Raw genomic sequence first — 19745 nt, forward strand, 5'->3', positions numbered from 1 at the left:
TCTCTGCTGCCTTTCTGAGCCTCAGTTTCTCTATCCATGCTGTGAAGGGGATGGGCCAAATGATGTCCTTCAAATGTTACCTTGCTTGAACTCTATGTGGCTCAAAGTTGACTTACAATAAATATGTCCATGTCGTCCTTTCTTGTTATTCCAATTTCCTTATATAACCACCCCCCAACACCTCCAAGTAAATGACGACAGTGAGAAAGTCAATAAAGACCACAAAGTAATGAACAAACACTATGAGTGGAATAACTGCAGATGCTCAGAGAGATGACAATGATCTCACTCTAATGAGCCGAGGTGAGCTCACCTACAGCATTCATGAATGCCTGACAACTGGCAGAGGACAGCTGATTTTCCTCACAGTTCACCGGCAGCATGTTTGAAGTCTCTGTGCAAACAATACACCCACAGGACAGACCAAGGCCCTCTACAGAGGGTAACCAGCAATTACTCTGTGGGCTTCTGTCACTTTGATCTCTGGGTCGTGACCTTTGCTTTCTTGTGATCTTCAAAGCCCAGATTGTAGATTAGCTGGAGAATGCTCACTGGGTTATGTAAGCCACAAGTTTTACAGCTCCTATTCGTCTGGGAAATGGTGGCAGCCCAGAGAGACCAGACGGCGGAGGGTCCCTCCCTCCTTCCCTTTGGCTGAGTGCTGCAGACACTGGGCAGGCCCCAGGGCTGCTCCGTGCAGGGGAACAAAGAAAGGGTGTCACGTTTTAAATAACTGAAAGTTGTAAGGAATACAGAAGGGCCTACACGGAGGAGGGAGGAAAGCAAGGCCAACCAGAGACTGGAGTGGCAGGAGGGGATGAACGACAGAGGGTTCAGTGACAGAGGAAGAGCTAAAAGACCATGAGATCAACTCCCTTATCTGAAAGGTAAAGTCCAGACTTGTCTACTGTTAACCTTCAGTCCATTGTTCTTTCTGTAGCAAAAAGAAAAAAAGAGATGGCAAGGGAAGCAAGAAATAGACCATTCTGGGCACCCAGCTTCCCCATATTGATTTGTTATTTTGGCTAGTGTTGAAATCCACAAGGGGCACCAAAGTGGTTTCTTAGTAGCATGGTGGTCTCTCCAGCCAAGACTTGCACTGCTGTTCTCTTCCTGCCCAAATCCTGGAGGCTGCTGATTATCACATTCACCTCCATTCAACATTCATCCCAAAATAGCAGCATGGTGTGTACACACTGAAAATCACAGACAGGTTTAAGCTCCTATAATAACAGGGCCGTGGACATTTCTCAGCCATGAACTACGATGAATGGCAAAGAGAAACCCCAGGCATGGTTCTGCTCCTGCCCCAGTGAGGCCAGGGTGCTACTCAACAACTTGGTAGTATGTTCATGCTCACATATAAGTTTAATGAGCCTGTTTTATGGTGGGGATGTGTGCCAAGAAAATCCAACTGGGTGCACAGGGGGTAAGTGAGGAAGTGAAAGGGGTGAATGTAGGAGGAGGGGAGGAAAGACTCCATAGAAACTCAAGCTCTGTGATGCCATTTCCAATAACTACACAAATCAAGTCACTTCCCATTTCTGGTCCAGTGGTTGGCCACAACGTGACCTAAAAACTGGGCTGACCTCTTTGAAATCAACATCTCCCATGGAAATGAAACAACAGACACACTTGTTTTGATGTATGGCTGGGTGACATATTATAAATATTACATCACATAACCACAGAGGATGCCAATCAATAAGAAATTTTTTCAGACAGCACTAAATGAACCATGGGTTCTTGCTTCTGAATACAGTCCTTTAAGGCTCCTAGTATTGCTTAAATGATTAATAGAAGACATATTGTCAGAAAATGTACTTAAAGTGAAAAACAGTAAACTGTAGAAATATCATTCATTTTTAAGCAATTTTCTAGTGAAAATGTCACATAAATTTACATAGAGGCTCTACTATTAGGCTCTGGGTAACAGCTAGAAGGAAGGCAACCCTCATGCTTTGTGGATGAAGGGCCAGGAAAATGTTTTACCAAAAGAAAAAAAAAAGGCAGCTGCATTGCTTTGTATAAACACAAATGCCACAGGAACTCTAGAGTCAAAAGTCATATTGCAAAACCCTAAAATTTCTCAGTGGCAAATGGAGCACAAACTCGAGGAAGGACAAAGCGGATCTGCTTACAGACCATAGAATGGAGCTATATCAAACACATATCTATATCTTCCATATACAAGTGTGAGCACTCATCAAATCAACAGTAAAAAATAAAGATATTAAATGAATAAAACATTTAAATGTGCTAGACAATCAGCCTACCATTCCACTCTTCAACCAGTTGCTGTGCAGTGAATGTGTAACTACGTGGGAACATATTTACTGTTCCTTGTGCTGTTCTTAGTTCCTGTTTCTCTCGGAGTGCAAGCATCTTGCCGTCATTGTGGATGATGTAAATTTTCTAAGTTAATTTTGCGAGTTATGATTTTGGTTTTGTATGACCTCCAGAATATAGCCTCTCATGGCAACTTTGTCATATGTGTACTCACAAACCACCTCCCTTAGCCCCACCCCTCAACTCCTTCCAAGAGAACAGAACTGGAGTGGGGAGGATGGGCTTGGAGTGTGCCCAGGCTAGCCCATGAGATAGACCACACTTGTAGAATCCAGCCCTCCCTAAAGATTCATGACCCATAACCAGCACTTGGATTGAGTCTGAATCATAGTCCTTTGCTTATTAGCTGCATTTGTTAACATCCAAATGGCTCTGATTCCAAATGGGCAGTGGGCATCTGAGATGGCCAAATATCCCTGCATCTCCCTATAAGTTCCTAGCTCCTGAGAAGGAAAGGTGGTTTCAAGCCACCCCCAGAAAAAAAAAAAAAGGGTGCCAAGCCCTTTTTTCACATCCAGCACTACTTTAGGTATTGATGAGGCTTCAAGAGTCAAGGCAACGCAGCTCCTACCCACCGGAAGTCATTCTCTAGATGTGGAAATACATGAAGAAGTGAGAGAAATACACAAGATAGAATCTATGAAATGGTGTGAGACAGTAAAGGAAGAAATGGAACTGGTTGGGAGCAGATTGTCTCCGAATTCTAAAGCCAACTGGACATCAGAAACACCTATGGACTGTTGTGTTGTAATTGCCACCAACTGCATCAGAAGACCTTGGATGACTCAGAGGCAGAACCTTGATTATGGAATACTGATGTAGACTGTCCTCCCATTTGAAAGGTCTCACTGGCAAAGCTGGACTCCACATCAGATCTTCTGATCTGACCCCATACACCTTGGTCTTAGTGCTTTTGCTAATGCGACCAGTTACAATAGAAAAAACAAATAGTAATTATTTGAGAGCTAATGGTACACAAAGAAAAGAAAAAAATTTTTCTTAGCTTTTCTTTTCCTTTTGCAACCTCATAAGCCCTGTACTTGAGACCAATCCCTCTCTACCTCCCTCATTCTAGAAAAAATAACAAAAACGTGCCTACATGGTTGGCTTCACACGTAGCTTCTTGGCCCCATGAATGAATGAATGAATGAACAAGTACATGAATGTGTGTGTACACATACATATACATATACACATAGATGTATATATATGCATATATACATATACAAAATTTATTAAGTTATTTTTAAGAGTTATTCGGGTGGGGTGTTTAATGAGAGCTTATGTCATAATGGAGAAAGAGGTCCATGAAAATGTCATTAAAGCATTTACAAAACAATCCACAATGAGAACACAGACAATTTTAAATGAAGAAGGAAAATTAAGTGACTTTGGTAAAATGGGTAAGACCAAAAAGACTCTCTAAATGATTTTGGATCAGGGCTTTTAAAGCAGATGGTTGAGAAGTAGACAGAAGAATGAAAAGCATTTCTACTTGGAGCCCATCAAAGCGCATGGCTGGTGGGCACCACAGCATAGCTCTATGGTGGAGAGATATGGGCCTGTGGGACTTCATCTTTAGATCATCTGTGAGCTCCCTAAATTTTGCTGGGAAGTCATCTCTCTCTTCAAGGTGATGCTGAGACAGACCACAGAAAGATCTTACAACACAGAGCAGGGGTCAGTAAGTTACAGCCCATGGGTCATTTCTGGCCTGCTACCTGTTTTGTAAATAAAGCTTTACTGGAACAAAGTCATGCCCATTCGTTCACAAATTACATATGATTACTTCTGCATTATGAAAGCAGAGCTGAGTAGCTGTGACAAGTCCATATAACTTGCATATTAAGTATTAAGTATTAAATATTAAGTATTAAATTAAGTATTAAAATACTTAATATCTGGCACTTCACAAAAAAAGTGGACAAGGCAATAACTTTTCATCTTTCTTAATTTTTGTGACCTCAACCAAGAGAGACAATGGCTGTAGGTTACCAAAAGGTAAAAGTTTAACATTGTCATGGGAAGCCCACTGATGTTTACCAAACATCTACTATGTACCCCAGAGTATAATATCATCCCCTAAAGCTTCTCTTTTTCCCTTTTCCCACCATGCTCCAATCCCTGGACACTCACCTGTATCTCTTGTAGTCTTCCTCATCCTTTTCCAAGCTGACCAGTTCGTTGGGACAGGCCACGTTGCCCAGCAGACTGAGGTACTCCAGAGCTGGTGTCACTTCTGCCAAGTGATCCAGCAGGTACTCCAAATCAGTGATGTGACAAAGGTTAAGGATCTTGGTCCAGGAAGACAAAAGGCTTAGCAAGGAGCATAGGCCATGACTGACAGGCGCTGACGAGTCCAGTCTGCTCCTGTGAGGCCTCAGGGTGGGGGCTGAAATCACTTCGGCTGTGGGTATATGGTATTGCTACTTTTTCACTCCCACTGTTGGGAACACAGCCCAACTTTTCGCTAGGCAGATAAGACTAAGTCCAGATCATTTGAGGAAGAATGAATAAATTTGATTGTCTCATCATATTTTTCTTTCCTCTATCGTTCTGTTTCTAAAACACACTAAAAGAGAAGATTCCATAGAGTAAAATAGTTTTGAAATATGCAAAACCATAAAGCTTAATTCTTTTCTAGTAATGAAAACAAGGGCTAGGCATGGTGGCCCACACCTACAATTCCAGTATGTTGGGAGGCCCTTGTAGGCAGATCATTTGAGGTCAGGAGTTCGAGACCAGCCTGGCCAACATGCTAAAACCCGTCTCTACTAAAAATACAAAAATTAGCTGGGCATGATGGTGGGTGCCTGTAATCCCAGCTACTCAGGAGGCTGAGGCAGGAGAATCGCTTGAACCTGGGAGGCGGAAGTTGCAGTGAGTAGAGATCATGCCGCCAGGTAACAGAGTGATACTCTGTCTCAAAAAAAAAAAAAAAAAACCCAGAAAAAGAAAACCAGAAATTATTTCAGAACGCCTCATTAAAATATATTGTTTCTCTGTTAGTGTGGGAATTAGAGAATGAAAGAGAAAAGTCAGAGGGGGGCATGATGGGGGAGATTATTCCAGGAGCCATCCTCCAGTGGGACCCACTGTCCAATCACGGCCAAACCAAATAAGGCAAGAGCTATCGATTCACAGAACCACAGGTACTGGAAAGGGTTTAATGACAACTTAGTCCCCAAACTAACTCCTGGCTTAAGCCACATACAGACAAGCTGAGCCTAGGTAAGGTGATGATTAGATAGGCATGCCTGGTTAGGCTGTGACTTTGAGAGACACATGAGAAAGGAGTTAACCAAGTCGGCAGATAAAAGGGGGTCCCAGCCAGGGAACGGCAGCAGAGCTACAGGAATAAAACATACAAGGGTAGAAGAAATGCCACATGCAAGAGTCAAAGATTCACAGTACAGTTCCCAGAAGTGGGGTCCACTTGAACCTAGGAGAAGGTAAAATCAAAGAAAAGGGATGTTCTTGCTCTGTGAGGATGTTAACTAACCTTGGGCTGTTACACAGATTTCCTCATACTTCATTTCAACTTGCCACAGAAGAATGAATTCCAAATCCAACCAATGTCTGAATCAGGTCCCTAAAATATTTGCCAAGTGGTCACCACTACATAGCAAATTCCATTTCTGACAACCATAACGGTTTTTCTTTCCCCTGGAATTGAATCTTTCTCTAACCTCTACTCACTGACCCAATTTAACTGCTTGGGGTCACAAACAATAAGACTTCTTCTCTTCCACATGATGAACCTTCAGATATTTGAAGCTCACGTGTCTTCCTTAAATCTTTTGTTCTCCAAACTAAGTTCCTTCAAGCATTCTTTGTACACATGCTCTGCCACCATCAGATGCAAGGCCAAATGCTATACCCTAGGTGACAGCAGCCAGAGACAATGAGAAGCAGAGCACAAGCAAAAGAGGGGAAACTAACAAGAGAAGAGGAAACTAGCAAGAGAGGGAAACTAACCAGAGGGGGAAATTAGCAAGAGAGGGTAAAGTAGCAAGAGAGGGGAAAACTAGCAAGAGAGGGGAAAACTAGCAAGAGAAGATAAACTAGCAAGAGAGGGGGAAATTAGCAAGAGGGAAAAAACTAGCAAGAGAGGGGAAAGTAGCAAGAGAGGGGGAAACTAGCAAGAGGGAGAACTAACAACAGAGGGGAAACTAGCAAAAGAAAGTTATGAGCACACTCATTTGCTGTTGGCTTCAATTCACCAACATCCTCCCTGTTTCCTAAACAAAGACAGAGAAATGGACATGGAAGTTTGTTTTCAATCTCTCAAATCTTTTACAAATAACATCCAGAGATGGCCACACAGGAACACTAGAATGAGGAGGTGAGAATGGGAGTTCATATAGAGACTGTAGAGAAGGTCCCACTAGGGGGATGAGGTTGGGAGTACAGAGGGGTGGGTGGCCAGCAATCAAAATCCCTGGAGACAAAATACACTCACTAAAGTTCAATCATCATACTCTTCAGGAAAATTATTTAAATGGAGCCAATTAAAATGACAGTGAACAATTCCAGGGTAAGCTCAGCTTTTCCAACAGGTTCTATCTTTGAACACTTCACAGTCATTACTACAACAACAACAACAACAAAAAGAAACAAACAAAAAAAAAAACAACAAAGAAAAAAGTCTCATTGCTAGTATTGCTCTTAGATATGGGCACAGACACCTCAGGTGCCCTGTGTGAATTTCAAGCACCCTCCTCAGAATGTCTCAAGTCCCCCTCCAACACCCAGGACTGGATTCAGGTAGAGTACCCCAGGCCTGGACCTAGCCCTGGACCTGCACCAGCCTCAGTCCCAGGCTAGGTTTCTCTCCTTCATAGCTTGTTCCAACTTTCTAGCCCACTCATGCAAGCCATCAGATGCTCCAAGGAGCACTAGGACTCATGTCTGGATCAGGCTGTCTTAAAGCCTCAAGGCCAGGCCCTTGTTCCAGGGAGGGCAGCCAGACAAGCTGACTACTGCTTCTGGCCAGCACAGTATTTCTTTCGTGGAACTGCAAGAGAGGGGGCTACCAGAATGGTGCTGACATACTGACTTGCAGTGATTCTAATTATTTATGTAGACAACAGCCCTACACGACTGAGGGAAGCCCTCTCTACTGCAGATGGAAAGGCCGGACCAAAACCTACTTTCCTCTTATGAAACATTCCTCAAAGCTTGCCTGCTTTTTGTATGTACTGTATGAAGGTGGGGATATGCAGGAATGGAACCCCAAACTGGCAAGGCTTTTAAGTTGAGGAAATACTGGACAACTGAGTTGGACTGAAATGCCAGTCATTTCTCAACATTTAGTGACAAGTGAAAGAAGCCCAGCCAGCCACCATTGTGTCCGGAATTGGTGGGTTCTTGGTCTCGCTGACTTCAAGAATAAAGCCGCAGACTGCTGGGGTGAGTGTTACAGCTCTTAAAGGCAGTGCATCTGGAGTTGCTCGTTCCTCCCAGTGGGTTTGTTGTCTCGCTGGCTTCAGCAGCAAAGCTGCAGACCTTTGCAGTGAGTGCTACAGCTCATGAAGGCTGTAAAATTACGGACCCCAAAAATGAGCAACGGTAAGATTTACCATAAAGAGCGGAAGAACAAACGCACAGTGTTAAAGGGAACCCAAGCCGATTGCTACTGCTGGCTCCAGCAGCCTGCTTTTATTCCTTTATCTGACCCCACCCACATCCTGTTGATTGGTCCATTTTACAGAGAGCTGATTGGTCTGTTTTGACAGAGCGCTGATTGGTGCGTTTACAATCCCTGAGCTAGACACAGAGTGCTGATTGGTGTATTTATGATCCTCTAGCTAGATCTAAAATTTCTCCCAGTCCCCGCTAGATTAGCTAGACACAGAGCACTGATTGGTGCGTTTACACACCTTGAGCTAGACATAGAGTGCTGATTGGTGCATCTACAATCCTTTAGCTAGACATAAAAGTTCTCCAAGTCCCCACCAGATTAGCTAAATACAGAGTGCTGTTTGGTGCATCTACAATCCTAAGGCTAGATATAAAAGTTCTCCAAGTCCCCATCTGACTCAGGAACCTAGCTGGCTTCCCCTATCAGATACCACACCAGGACCGGGGCAGAGCTGCCCACCAGTCCCATGTAGTTCGCCTGCACTCCTCAGCCCTTGGGTGGTTGATGGCACCTGGCTCCACAGAGGAGGGGACGGCACCCGTCGGGGAGGCTCGGGCCATGCAGGAGCCCACTGTGGGGGGCTGGGGCATGGTGGGCTCCAGGTCTCGAGCCCTGCCCCGCAGCAGGCAGCTGAGGCCCGGTGAGAATTCGAGGGTGGTGCGGGTGGGCCGGCAGTGCTGGGGGACCTGGTGCAACCTCCACAGCTGCTGGCCTGGGTGCTAAGCCCCTCACTGCCGGGGGCTGGTGGGCTGGCGGCTCCCAGTGCAGGGCCCACCAAGCCCGTGTCCACCCGGAATTCACGCTGGCCTGCAAGCGCCACTGGCAGCCCTGGTTCCCGCCCGTGCCTCTGCCTCCACACCTCCCCGCAAGCAGAGGGAGCCGGCTCCGGCCTCAGCCAACCCAGAGAGGGGCTCCCACAGTGCAGAAGCAGGCTGAAGGGCTCCTCAAGCGTGGCCAGAGTGGACCCCGAGCCTGAGGAGGCACTGAGAGCAAGCGAGGGCCACCAGCAGGTTGTCACCTCTCACCATGTTCAGGGAAGTAGGCCTAGATTAAGTTGAGTAAACCTTCACATGTAGATCTACCATGGAGCTAATAAAGCTCATGCATCAAGGGCTTCTTGCTTGCATAGGCCCCTTCCAATGCCCTGGGAAAGACCCTGGTAATAGAGTCACATGATCATGTGATTTTTTTTTTTTTTTTTTGGTAAAAGTAGGTAATTTACACTATAATCTGTGGAGATCACTGTCTCGCTCCACTAGGACTTCTTCTACCACATTTTCCCTTCAGTTGGGTGACAATGGGAGTGTCTATGGGAATCCCCACCTAAAGGGACATTGTGTAGGACTAACAATTATGACTCAGTGGGGGAATATTTGTACAATTTGCAGTCACTTCTGGGTCTAGCTAAATTGTTCCAACAGTATCAGTAGGAATGGCTTTCAGTAATACTCTTACTATCCACCATATTAATACAAATATGCAGGGACCAACATAAAACTGATGGCAAAATGAATAACAAACTCATCAATTCAAAGAACATTTAAGATTCAGTTGTTAAGTGTATGTATACATGCCAAACATCGACACACACACACAACTTGAAATGTCCTGAAATCTTTTTTTTTTTGAGACAAGGTCTCACTCTGTCGCCCATGCTGGAGTGCAATGGTGTGATCTCAGCTCACTACAACCTCTGCCTCCTGGGTTCAAGCGATTCTCGTGTCTCAGCCTCCCAAGTAGCTGGGATTATAGGGGCGCACCACCACACCCGGCTAATTTTTGTATTTTTAGTAGAGACCACGAACTCCTAACCTCAGGAGATCCACCTGCCTCAGCCTCCCAAAGTGCTGGGATTACAGGTGTGAGCCACTGTGCCTGGCTGAAATGTCCTGAAATCTTATACAACTCCTATCATATATGAAAGAAATGTGTAAGAGTTTCTCCAACATGTAATAATCCTAAAAGTTTTACCAATAATATAGTGGTGAAACTACCAACAACAAATGGTGAAACTGAAAGAAACATTTCTAAACTATTTTAAAAAATCAATTTTCGATCAACTATGCTAAAAGAGGGAATTATTCTCTCTAGAAAAAAATTACAAAATTTCACCAAATAATGAAGCTATGAGAGAATTTGCAGGAAAAAAGTAGGAAAAAAGTTTCTCTAGAAGCATATCTTCAGTAAAGATTGGTACTTTTCTAGGTATTTTGACATCTGTGGAATTTATCAACTTAAAATTTTAAAATTTCCTTTGATACAGTTCTATTCCAAATAAATATCCATTTCATACCTAATTTTGCATTCCTAATTATATAGTCTTTAAGAGGGCTCCCTCAAATTACAGAGGTTTCACACTCCCCAAAACCTGGATCTGCCCCTGGGCAAAACCTGAATCTGCCCCTGGCCATGAAGAAGTGGATAATTTGAATGCTTTGATCATGGGACTTTCTTGGGCAAGGGGTCTGCAGGTTCCAAGAAGCTTCAGCCATCCTTTGCCAATGAATCCAAGAGATTTCTAAGAGCCAGCCTGCCTGCCTTTGGGTATTTTGTATGGCAGAAGCTCCATCTTCCTAAGCCTTTCATATACCTACTATAAATGATATATTTGGCTGAGTCAGGTGGTTTCTCCCAAATCCACACCAAGCAGGAAGCACTAGCACCTCCTCCCTGCATGCGTGCTGTAGACCAGCCCTTCACCTTTATGTTGATAGCACCACCAGAAGATAAAACATGAGAAGTTTTAATTGGTTTCTTCATCTCCTGGGTCAGCAAGGACAAACACAGCCTTGTCTTGCCTGGTTTTGAGATCCAAGATAGAACTTGTCACATTTCTTTTTTGTCAAGATTCATAGAAAATTGACCAGAGGCAATCTGTGGAATAAACCTGGTGTCCCTGGCTAATCAAGACCACTGCAGTGGGGATCATTTCAGGGATTCTCCTAAGGGTACCTTTTTTAAAAATGTGAAGATACCTGGCACAGTTTCATCTCTCTCCAGCTGGGTTCCCGGCACACACCTGGCTTCCCTCAGCAAGTCTTCTCCGGGGTACTTAGCGTTGAGATTTTTTTCAGTGTTGTCTGTAGAAAGTTGCCATTGCGGAGCCCAGCTGTCATGGGGAGGCTTGCCAAGGGAGATTTTCTGCAGAGGGCCCAAGATCAAAGCAGCATCTTGCCTTGAAAGTTTGGAGCATGAGGGAGGAGGGAAGCCTTCCAGGGTGTTCCAGTTGTGTGGGTCCAAAGTTGTCTCCCAGGTGAGAATGGACACATCCCTCCCTCTGGGCTCAGCTGCGGGTCAAAGGGCAGCCTCCATAACTACTGGGATGATTTTAACCACAGCTAATCCTAATGCTGGGTTTTTGAATACTAAATATACAGCATAATGACATATCTCATTTTTATTCACATATATCAGAAATTTGTCGTGCCCAAATAACAATTAAGGAAACAGGGGTTAACGGTCACACAGCCAGTACATGATAGAGTCTGGATTTAAACACAGGTCCTAAAGAAACTGTATTTCTAGAGGAAAAAGTGACTCATAATTTCCTAACACAAAAGCAAAATTTAAACCACTGGAAAATGAGGGTTCCTACATGTTTCTGTGGGAGAGCACAGGTGCCATCACCGGGCTATGTGCTATGTACCTCAGATCCTTCCTTCCAATTTGGGCTGTTTCTTTTGAAGCATCGAAGCATTGACTAACAGTAAAATATGCCAAGAAATTGTAAAGTCTTTAACAAAGTGATTTCCCACATATTATACCATTTAAATCTCTCGACAATATGCTGAAGTGTGTGTTACTCATTTTATAAAGAAACTGAGGCCCCTGACAAGGTGTAGAGACTTTCCTAAGATGACACAGCAAATCTTTCCTAAGATGACACAGAAAATGGCTAAGGGAACTCCAGTCCCACCTTTGACTTGCTGGAGTGGTCTCCGTGCCACCGCCCAGCTGTGTAACATGTAGCACCATACTTTCTTCCTGCTGGCACTATAATTCAAACTCATTGGCTATTCAGTACATGTGCTGAAGCAAAAAGGGAGACAGAAGATGAAGTGCGATTCCAAATAAAATCTGCTTATGTGCCCCCCACACACGCCAAAAGGAAAGTAGAGGTGAATCATTTGATTGTGCAAAGGTTAAGTACCTACATTTTCCTGAATCTTCAGTTGGTCAACCTTACTTAGGGTTGATTATTCAGACATGATATGGCTGAGACCACTACCAAATATCCCACCCCTCCTGGTGGAACAGTCGGGGATGGTGTGTGCATGCTCATGGATGGGCATGTGTGTGTGTGTGTGTGTGTGTGTGTGTGTGTGTGAGAGAGAGAGAGAGAGAGAGAGAGAGAGAGAGAGAGAGAGCAGTGGGGAAGGTGTTCAAGTCCATAACCAGTGATTACCTGGCCAGACTCAATGAACCAAAGAAAGAAAATGAGATCCCTACAAACCAAGAAATGAAGAGGTAATCTCAGACAACCAGGCTTTCAGATATACCAGAGCAGGACATCAACACTGAGGGCTGAACACAATGAGAAAAAGGGCTGGTGGAAAAAGATGGGAGGTCCAGCAGGAGGTATGCAGATGGCAGGAAGGCATTGACTGATGAACACAGAAGGAATTTTCCAGATGTTGGGTCTGGGCTCTGGAATCTCTTTTAAGAGCGGACTCCTGGCAGCCCCAGCTGGGAGCAGGACCTTGCAGAAGCAGGCCCAGGACGCTGACTCCTCCTGTATCTGGGCTCCTCTCCTTGTACAATGATTGCCGCTCCTTTGGGTTTCAGAGTCTGGAGCTGGGAATCAGCATACCTGGGTTCTAGACTAAGCCCCACTACTGACAATCTATGTGACTTCAGAAAGCTCATGCACTCCTAGTTTTCCCATAAAAATGAGAAGAATTATTCACCAACAGTACCCAACTCATGGAATGCCATTAGGGCAATATTAAATTGTGCAAGTCAAAGAAGCATTCTACACTCAGAAGTATATCTGTACTCTGGCCTTGGTTATAATGTGACCCAAGTCAAACCAGATGAGTTTACACAATTCTCTAGGATAATAATAACAACAATAATAGTAACCCTTACATAGCACTTACTATGTTACTAGAATCTAATATGTCTGAGATACTTAGAATAATCTTCAAAACAACCTATGGGATGGGTACCAGCATTGTCTGCATTTTCAAAGGAAACCAAAACATAGAGATGTTAAATCAATTGCCCAAGGTCATGCAGAAAAGTGGCAGGTTTAGGGTAGAAGCTCAGGAAGTCTGCCTTCAGAGCCTGTTGTTCTTAACCACTGTGTGATATTCCCTCTTGCTAAAGGATCAAAGAAGCCAATGACCCAAGTGGCCAGGGTCTAGGAACCTACAGCATTATTATAGACACATTTAACTGCGAGTTAAACCAAAGTGGAAAAGTCTAGATTTTACGTGGTAGGTGGGGTGAATAACCATTTTACATATGCCAAAAAACAAACCAAAAAATTAAAAATGAAGCAAATTTCACAAAAGGATTCAAGATAAAACCTCATTTAGCAGCAAGCTTCCTAACATGTTTAAAGATTCAATTTACACAAAAGAGCTAATACTTTTTGAGGAGGTCAATAGTTACTTGTTTCTAGGGCTCCCTTTATCACAAATAGGAAGTAAAATCTTTTTTTTTTTTTTTTTTTTTTTTTTTTTTGAGACGGAGTCTCGCTCTGTCACCCAGGATGGAGTGCAGTGGCCGGATCTCAGCTCACTGCAAGCTCCGCCTCCTGGGTCCACACCATTCTCCTGCCTCAGCCTCCCGAGTAGCTGGGACTACAGGTGCCCGCCACCTCACCCAGCTAGTTTTTTTTGTATTTTTTAGTAGAGATGGGGTTTCACCGTGTTAGCCAGGATGGTCTCGATCTCCTGACCTCATGATCCACCCATCTCGGCCTCCCAAAGTGCTGGGATTACAGGCATGAGCCACCGCGCCCGGCTGGAAGTAAAATCTTAAGGAGACAAGATGCCAATGCCAAGGTCTCCCGGGTAGATTGTTGCAGAAATGAGTTATGCCTCTTTATATGTACACTCTATGCAGTCCCCTCCCCAATTTGTTCTACAGTTGGTATGTGACTTGCTTTCATCATGGGACATTAACACATATGATATAAGTTGAACTTGAAGACTACTTGTACTATGGGGCTTGTGCTGTTAGAATACTCCTCCCATGTGAAGTGCCTTATGCTAGCCTGTTAGACACAGGTAGTTTAGCCAACACCCAGTACCAACCTCCAGACATATGAGTGAGGTCATCTTAGACCATCCAGCCCTAGTTGAGCCTCCAGGTAGATGTGGCTGCATGAGTGACCCAGGGTAAGACCCGCAGAAGAATCATCCTGCTGAGCCCTGGCCAAACATCTGATCCATAGAATTGTACATATTTGCTGTTTTAAGCCACTAAATGTTGGGGTGGATTATTATGCAGCAAAAGCTAATGTATAGAGGCCATATCTAAAGCATTTCATGGGGTAGCAATAACAATATGGAACATAGAAATTGTTGGAAAGCCTGCAACATTCTCACAGTTAGGAAGGAGAGTCATTTAGCTGAAAAAGTGGCATCAGAAGTGCTGAGTTGAGAAGAGAACATGTGCTGTTATTGCCTGATTTTTACCTACCTTTCTCTGTGACTTCTGAGTCAAGTAGATGGGGAAGTTGATCTTCACAATCACATTTGTAGAGCAGAGGAAAAAAAAGGAAAGAAGTCTGTTTAGAACATTCACTGGTAAGAAATGTGCTACAACAGCAGAGTGATATCACCAGTCAGGTTTATAGCCACACAGTGTCTTCTGCTTCAGTCCCTCCTAGGCTATTACCATTACTCCCTTAGCATTACTGCTACAGATTGGAGAAGCAGAGGCACAGAATAGGGAAAGGACTCAACCAAAGACAAAGAACACCTCTCAGCACTCTGAAGCCAAGAGGCCTGCTTATCTCTGGTGACAGCAATACAGAGAATAAAACCATCATCCAGTCCAATGTATTTCTTTAAAAATGAGAAACAGAAGCTCACAGAAGATAACTTGCTCAAGGCCACACCGCTAAATATGATTAAGCTGAGACGTGAACCAAAGTCCATGGAATCTAATATTCTACAGAGACCTGGGACATAGGATATGTCTGAAAATCCTTCTGTCCTTGATTGATTTGAGAATATTGGCCAAGTGATCATCTAAGACAGCCTAGAAAGCCATAAGACTACAATATTTTTCAAACAGTCACTGGGAAACTTGGTTGACTAATGGATATAAGAGGGGAAAATCCACCAAAATTTCATTATGACAAAGACTGTGAATTTACTTGCAGGCCCTCCCCTTCTACTTCTATCAAAGTGACAATTAATAGTGACCACAAGGAGCATATTTATAATACTATGGTCTGAATATTTGTTCTCCCCTCAAATTCATATGTTGAAATTCTAATCCCCAAAGTGATGGTATGTGGAGATGAGGCCTTTGGGAGGTGATTAGGTCATAAGGGTAGATCCCTCTGATGGGATCAGTGCCCCTATAAGAAGCAACTTGAAAAAGCTTGCTTTCTCTCTCTCTGCTATGTGATGATACAGCAAGAAAGTATCTTCACCAAGAAACCAACCATGCTGGCATCCTGATCACAAACCTCCAGCCTTCAGACCGTGAGAAATAAATGTTTGTTGTTTAAGCCACCTCATGTATGGTATTGTGCTATAGCAGCAAGAGCTGACTGAGACAGTATCTTAAAGAATAAAGAAAACATTAACTTATGGCTTGAAGTATAAACAGTAGCTAACCAACACTTCTGCAAATCACTCTTAAATGCTGGCATATGCGTATGTGCTAAACCTTACATGTATATCTGATTTTATTTTATACTCTAGAGGAAAATGCCCTGGTTCCTTTTCTATTTCTAATTTATTGTATGAATGTGAACAAGTGATTTAACTACTCTGGGTCTCAAATGTTCCATCCAATAAAACAAAGCCATTGGACCACTGAGTCTGAAGCAACACAGTAGAATGCAGACATTGGACTTTGGACACAACACAGTTGACACTGAATCATCCGGGACATAGCATCTTGTTAATGTCTGGCTGTGTGCCTACCCTCACCTCTTTCCATGTCTAGATAAACGGAAAAGACACACCCTTCTCACAGGGCTTGGTAAAGATGAATAACAACACACATAAGGAACCCAGCACCATGCCTCATTCCTAGGAGTGCTCAATAAGGAACAGCTAATGATAATCATGCATTCATCCCACAAATATTTATTGAGCTTGTACTTGGTGCCAGGCACTATTCTTTGTATGAAGAACAGAGGAGTTAACAAAACCAAGGAAACTCCCTGTCCTATTGAGCTGGCATTCTAGTGCCGAGTAATCCACTACACTAACATTGCAGGAGCTAGGGGTCTTAGGTCGCAGCAAGGGTTCCCTGATTCCATCCCCACTACAGAATCCAGAGCAACTAGTGCCTGGAAGTCTCACCCTACGCTGGCTAGGTCCTTGCCTCCGTAGGGAAGGCCATATACTATCATGGGTCCCCTAGGCCTCCCATCAACAGCCCAGCATGGTATCCACCAGTGAGGGCATAGCCAGGCCTGAGCTTCACATGTCCCTGCCACCTTAGCTCCTTTCCCTCACCAAAACCGTTCCCCGAGCCTGCCCCAGAGCCTTCCAGAAACCTCCGAGGAGACGAAGTTTGCTTAGTGGCATTACCCAGGACTTCCCACCAGAGGTCGCCCTCCCACACAAGCCCAAGCAAACAGACAGGGCTTCGCCGCCTCTGCGGCGGTGACATTATTTTCTTTCTCTATTTTTATCTATTAAAAAGATTTCTTCACAGCCATAACTTAGATCCCTACACTAAAATGGAGCAACAGGAAGATATAATGGTGCGTTTCATTTATGAATGACCTATAATAAATTACTCTGAAGTGTCCCGAGTGCCAGAAGACAGAACGCTTTGTCTGCCCACGAACTGTATTTCACATACTTTAATTTAGCTGACACATAAAACTCATTTGACATTTTGCAGGTATTTGTGCAGGGTGGGGTGGGGGGACGACTGTGGGGCTGGGTGGGGAGTGGGGGCAGCGGGCAGAGGAAAGGATATTCGGTTCTTGTTGAGGGTTAAGGTATGCAGTCTGGGTAACCCTGGCAACACGAGGTCGTCCCCCAGCTGATTGTTGTCCAAGATGAGTTCCTCCAGGCTCCTGAATGCGCTCAGTCCTTCCAGTGACCTGCAATGACAAAGGCAACAGGAAAAATGATCCTGCACTAAATCAGGGAGGCCATTATGAGCCGAAATAAATATTTTAACCTTCCCTTTCAGGACTGGGAATAGTTTGGGCTTGGTGCCTGTCAGCAAAGTGAATGACAAGAATTAGTAGCAGGAGTCGGGGCGGGGGCGGCGGGGGAGAAGGGGCCGCTGGCACCCACCGCATCCTTCACGCATTGCCAACATGAAGGATGAGGGTCACTTAGTGAGTAGCCAGGATCCAAAACAAAGGGCTTCAGATACGGCCTGCAGGATAAATTTGTCAATGTCTTGTGCCTTCAGGCACCCAGCCTCGGCTGACCCTAACCTCCATTCCCAAGATAAATAACTCTGTCACAGTTCACCTTCATTCCCTGGACACAAATTCAAGTTGTCATCCATCATTCCTGCCCAGAAATATCATACCCTCTTACAATAATAAATATAACTTCAAGTATCATTTCTTAGCGGTTCTCCTCTGTACAATCGTGGGGGAAACGGCAGGGAAGGCTTCCTTTCTCTGCGTTCACATCCTTTGACTTTTTTTTTCCCTCTGCCTTTTTTCTTTACTAATCACTTAATTTGCTTCTGCCCAGCGTCCCAGTGGCTGCCCCAAAGGCAAGGCATCTGCGGAATTACATAATCACTCTGGTCTGAGAGGCCTTTTTCTTTTATTATTTCTTTTTATTTGTTTTTGCTGCGGGTGGGGAGACAGGGGTTGGCGGAATTGCTGCTTCAAAGCTCCTGGCCTGAAGTTACTGTTTTAATTTATGGAAAGTGGATTTCTCACTTAATTTTTGAAAGAAGTGTAGAGTGCAACCCTGTAGATGTTGAGGCAGTAAATAAAAAGGCAACTGAGAGAATTAAGTACCCGACTCCAGGAAAAAAAAAAACAAAACAAAACAAAACAGAAAGGGAAAAATAGCCTTGCTTATACACGTCGCTGAAAGTTAACTCTTAATTTTATGGGCTCTCATGAGTGTTGGGGGTGGAGGTGTCACGGGGTAGTTGTGCACAAGTGCTTGCCTGGGCGCACACAGACATTAATTAAAGCAAGCCGGCCGGCGGAGGGGCTTACACAGGGACACAGACTCCCAGCTCGTTCACCTGCCAGACCCGGGAGATGTGCTGAGCCTGCACAGGCTGACAGCTGAGCTACGATGTGGACCGGAGGGAGACTCCTATGGGATGCCTGGCTATTCTATAAAATGATGAATCAGGGAGATGAGTCGTCCACACTATTCATTTACTGATAGTGCTTCCATTAGAGCCCCGTGTGCTTGTGTGTGCAATGTCTGCACATCTGCTGTGAGTGTGAACTTCAGCACCAGAGCTTTCCCAAGGCATCCATAGCTCCCTTGTGGGATCTCTGCCAAGAGGACTCCAAAATAGGGAGTCAATACTTGCGAAGTGTAAAATGTGTTGTAATTAAATCTGTAGATTCCACTGGGCCCAGAGCTCTGCCTGCATATTCCATTCCTGCCAGACCTCGGGATGGTCCCACCCAGGACTTGACTCCCAGAGCATGCCTGCTCCTCCAACCAACACTGCCGCCAGTCCCACCGAGGGAGGACACATTTTGGAGTAGGGGTCCAGAGGTCATCACGTTCCATTTCCTCCTCCTTTCTCTTTTGCCTCTTGGTTCCTAGAGGCAAAACACAACTTATGAGGATAAATGCTTGAAGGGCTGGATATCCCATTTATCCTGATGTGATGATTACACATTGCATGCCTGTATCAAAATATCTCATGTGACCCATAAACATCTCTACCTGCTATGTACCCACAAAAAATACAAACAAAAAGAAATTGTAAAAACCCACAACGTACGCACATCTAGGCAGGAAGGTTTGGGACTTTGCCTCCGCTCCTCCATCTCCTGTTGTGTGAATTTGGGCCTGTCAATAGCCCATCTGAACTCTACTGTTCTGTGTTCCTTCCAGCTCATAGGATCTTGTAGAGAATAAGTAAGGATGGCTAACTGGTTAGTAGCATACGCTGTTTTGTTTTGTTTTTCTTTTTCTTTTCCTTCCTCCTTTTATTCACTGTTTTGTTTCCTGATGCCCTGACCCTGGGGGTGTGTTTGGAATGCAGTGGACAGGCCCATGAACAAACCCACAGAGGAGGCGTGCAGGAAGTCAGGCTTGTGCAGGGGACTTTCAGGCTCTTCTGAAGTCCCTCCACTAGGGATTAGGGAGTGATGTGCCAAAAGGCTTCTCAGGACTGGGCCTGTTTGCCACTAGGGGAGATGAGGCCACTTCCCCTTAGGGAGCCTTACGGGTGGCTAATAAGACCTTCGTGCACAAACATCAGTTGGGCTCTGCTCAAAGGCAGCATCCAAATACATTGCTCCTAAGTTATGTTATGCAAATATTAGACTCTTCTGATGAAAATCAGCAAATGGTTGGCAACTGGCAAGCAGAAGAAAGTTCCTTTCCAAAAGTGCTCCAGGGAGGCATAAAGCAAAACGACACAGCATGAA

At 44.5% G+C, this 19745-nt stretch overlaps 1 protein-coding gene across 1 annotated transcript in view; it reads right to left on the reverse strand.

Annotated features, from left to right (window-relative positions):
* LRMDA (leucine rich melanocyte differentiation associated) overlaps window positions 1-19745 on the reverse strand; it is a 1122954-nt gene that overhangs the window by 510617 nt on the left and 592592 nt on the right. The window contains exons 4-5 of the mRNA XM_077947977.1: window positions 17118-17246; window positions 4486-4623 (exon numbers count right to left, since the gene is read on the reverse strand). Of these exons, the coding sequence (XP_077804103.1) occupies window positions 4486-4623; window positions 17118-17246 (267 nt within the window). The remainder of the gene's footprint in view (window positions 1-4485; window positions 4624-17117; window positions 17247-19745) is intronic.

The sequence above is a fragment of the Macaca mulatta genome, chromosome 9, assembly GCF_049350105.2.
Source record: "Macaca mulatta isolate MMU2019108-1 chromosome 9, T2T-MMU8v2.0, whole genome shotgun sequence".
NCBI lineage: Eukaryota > Metazoa > Chordata > Mammalia > Primates > Cercopithecidae > Macaca > Macaca mulatta.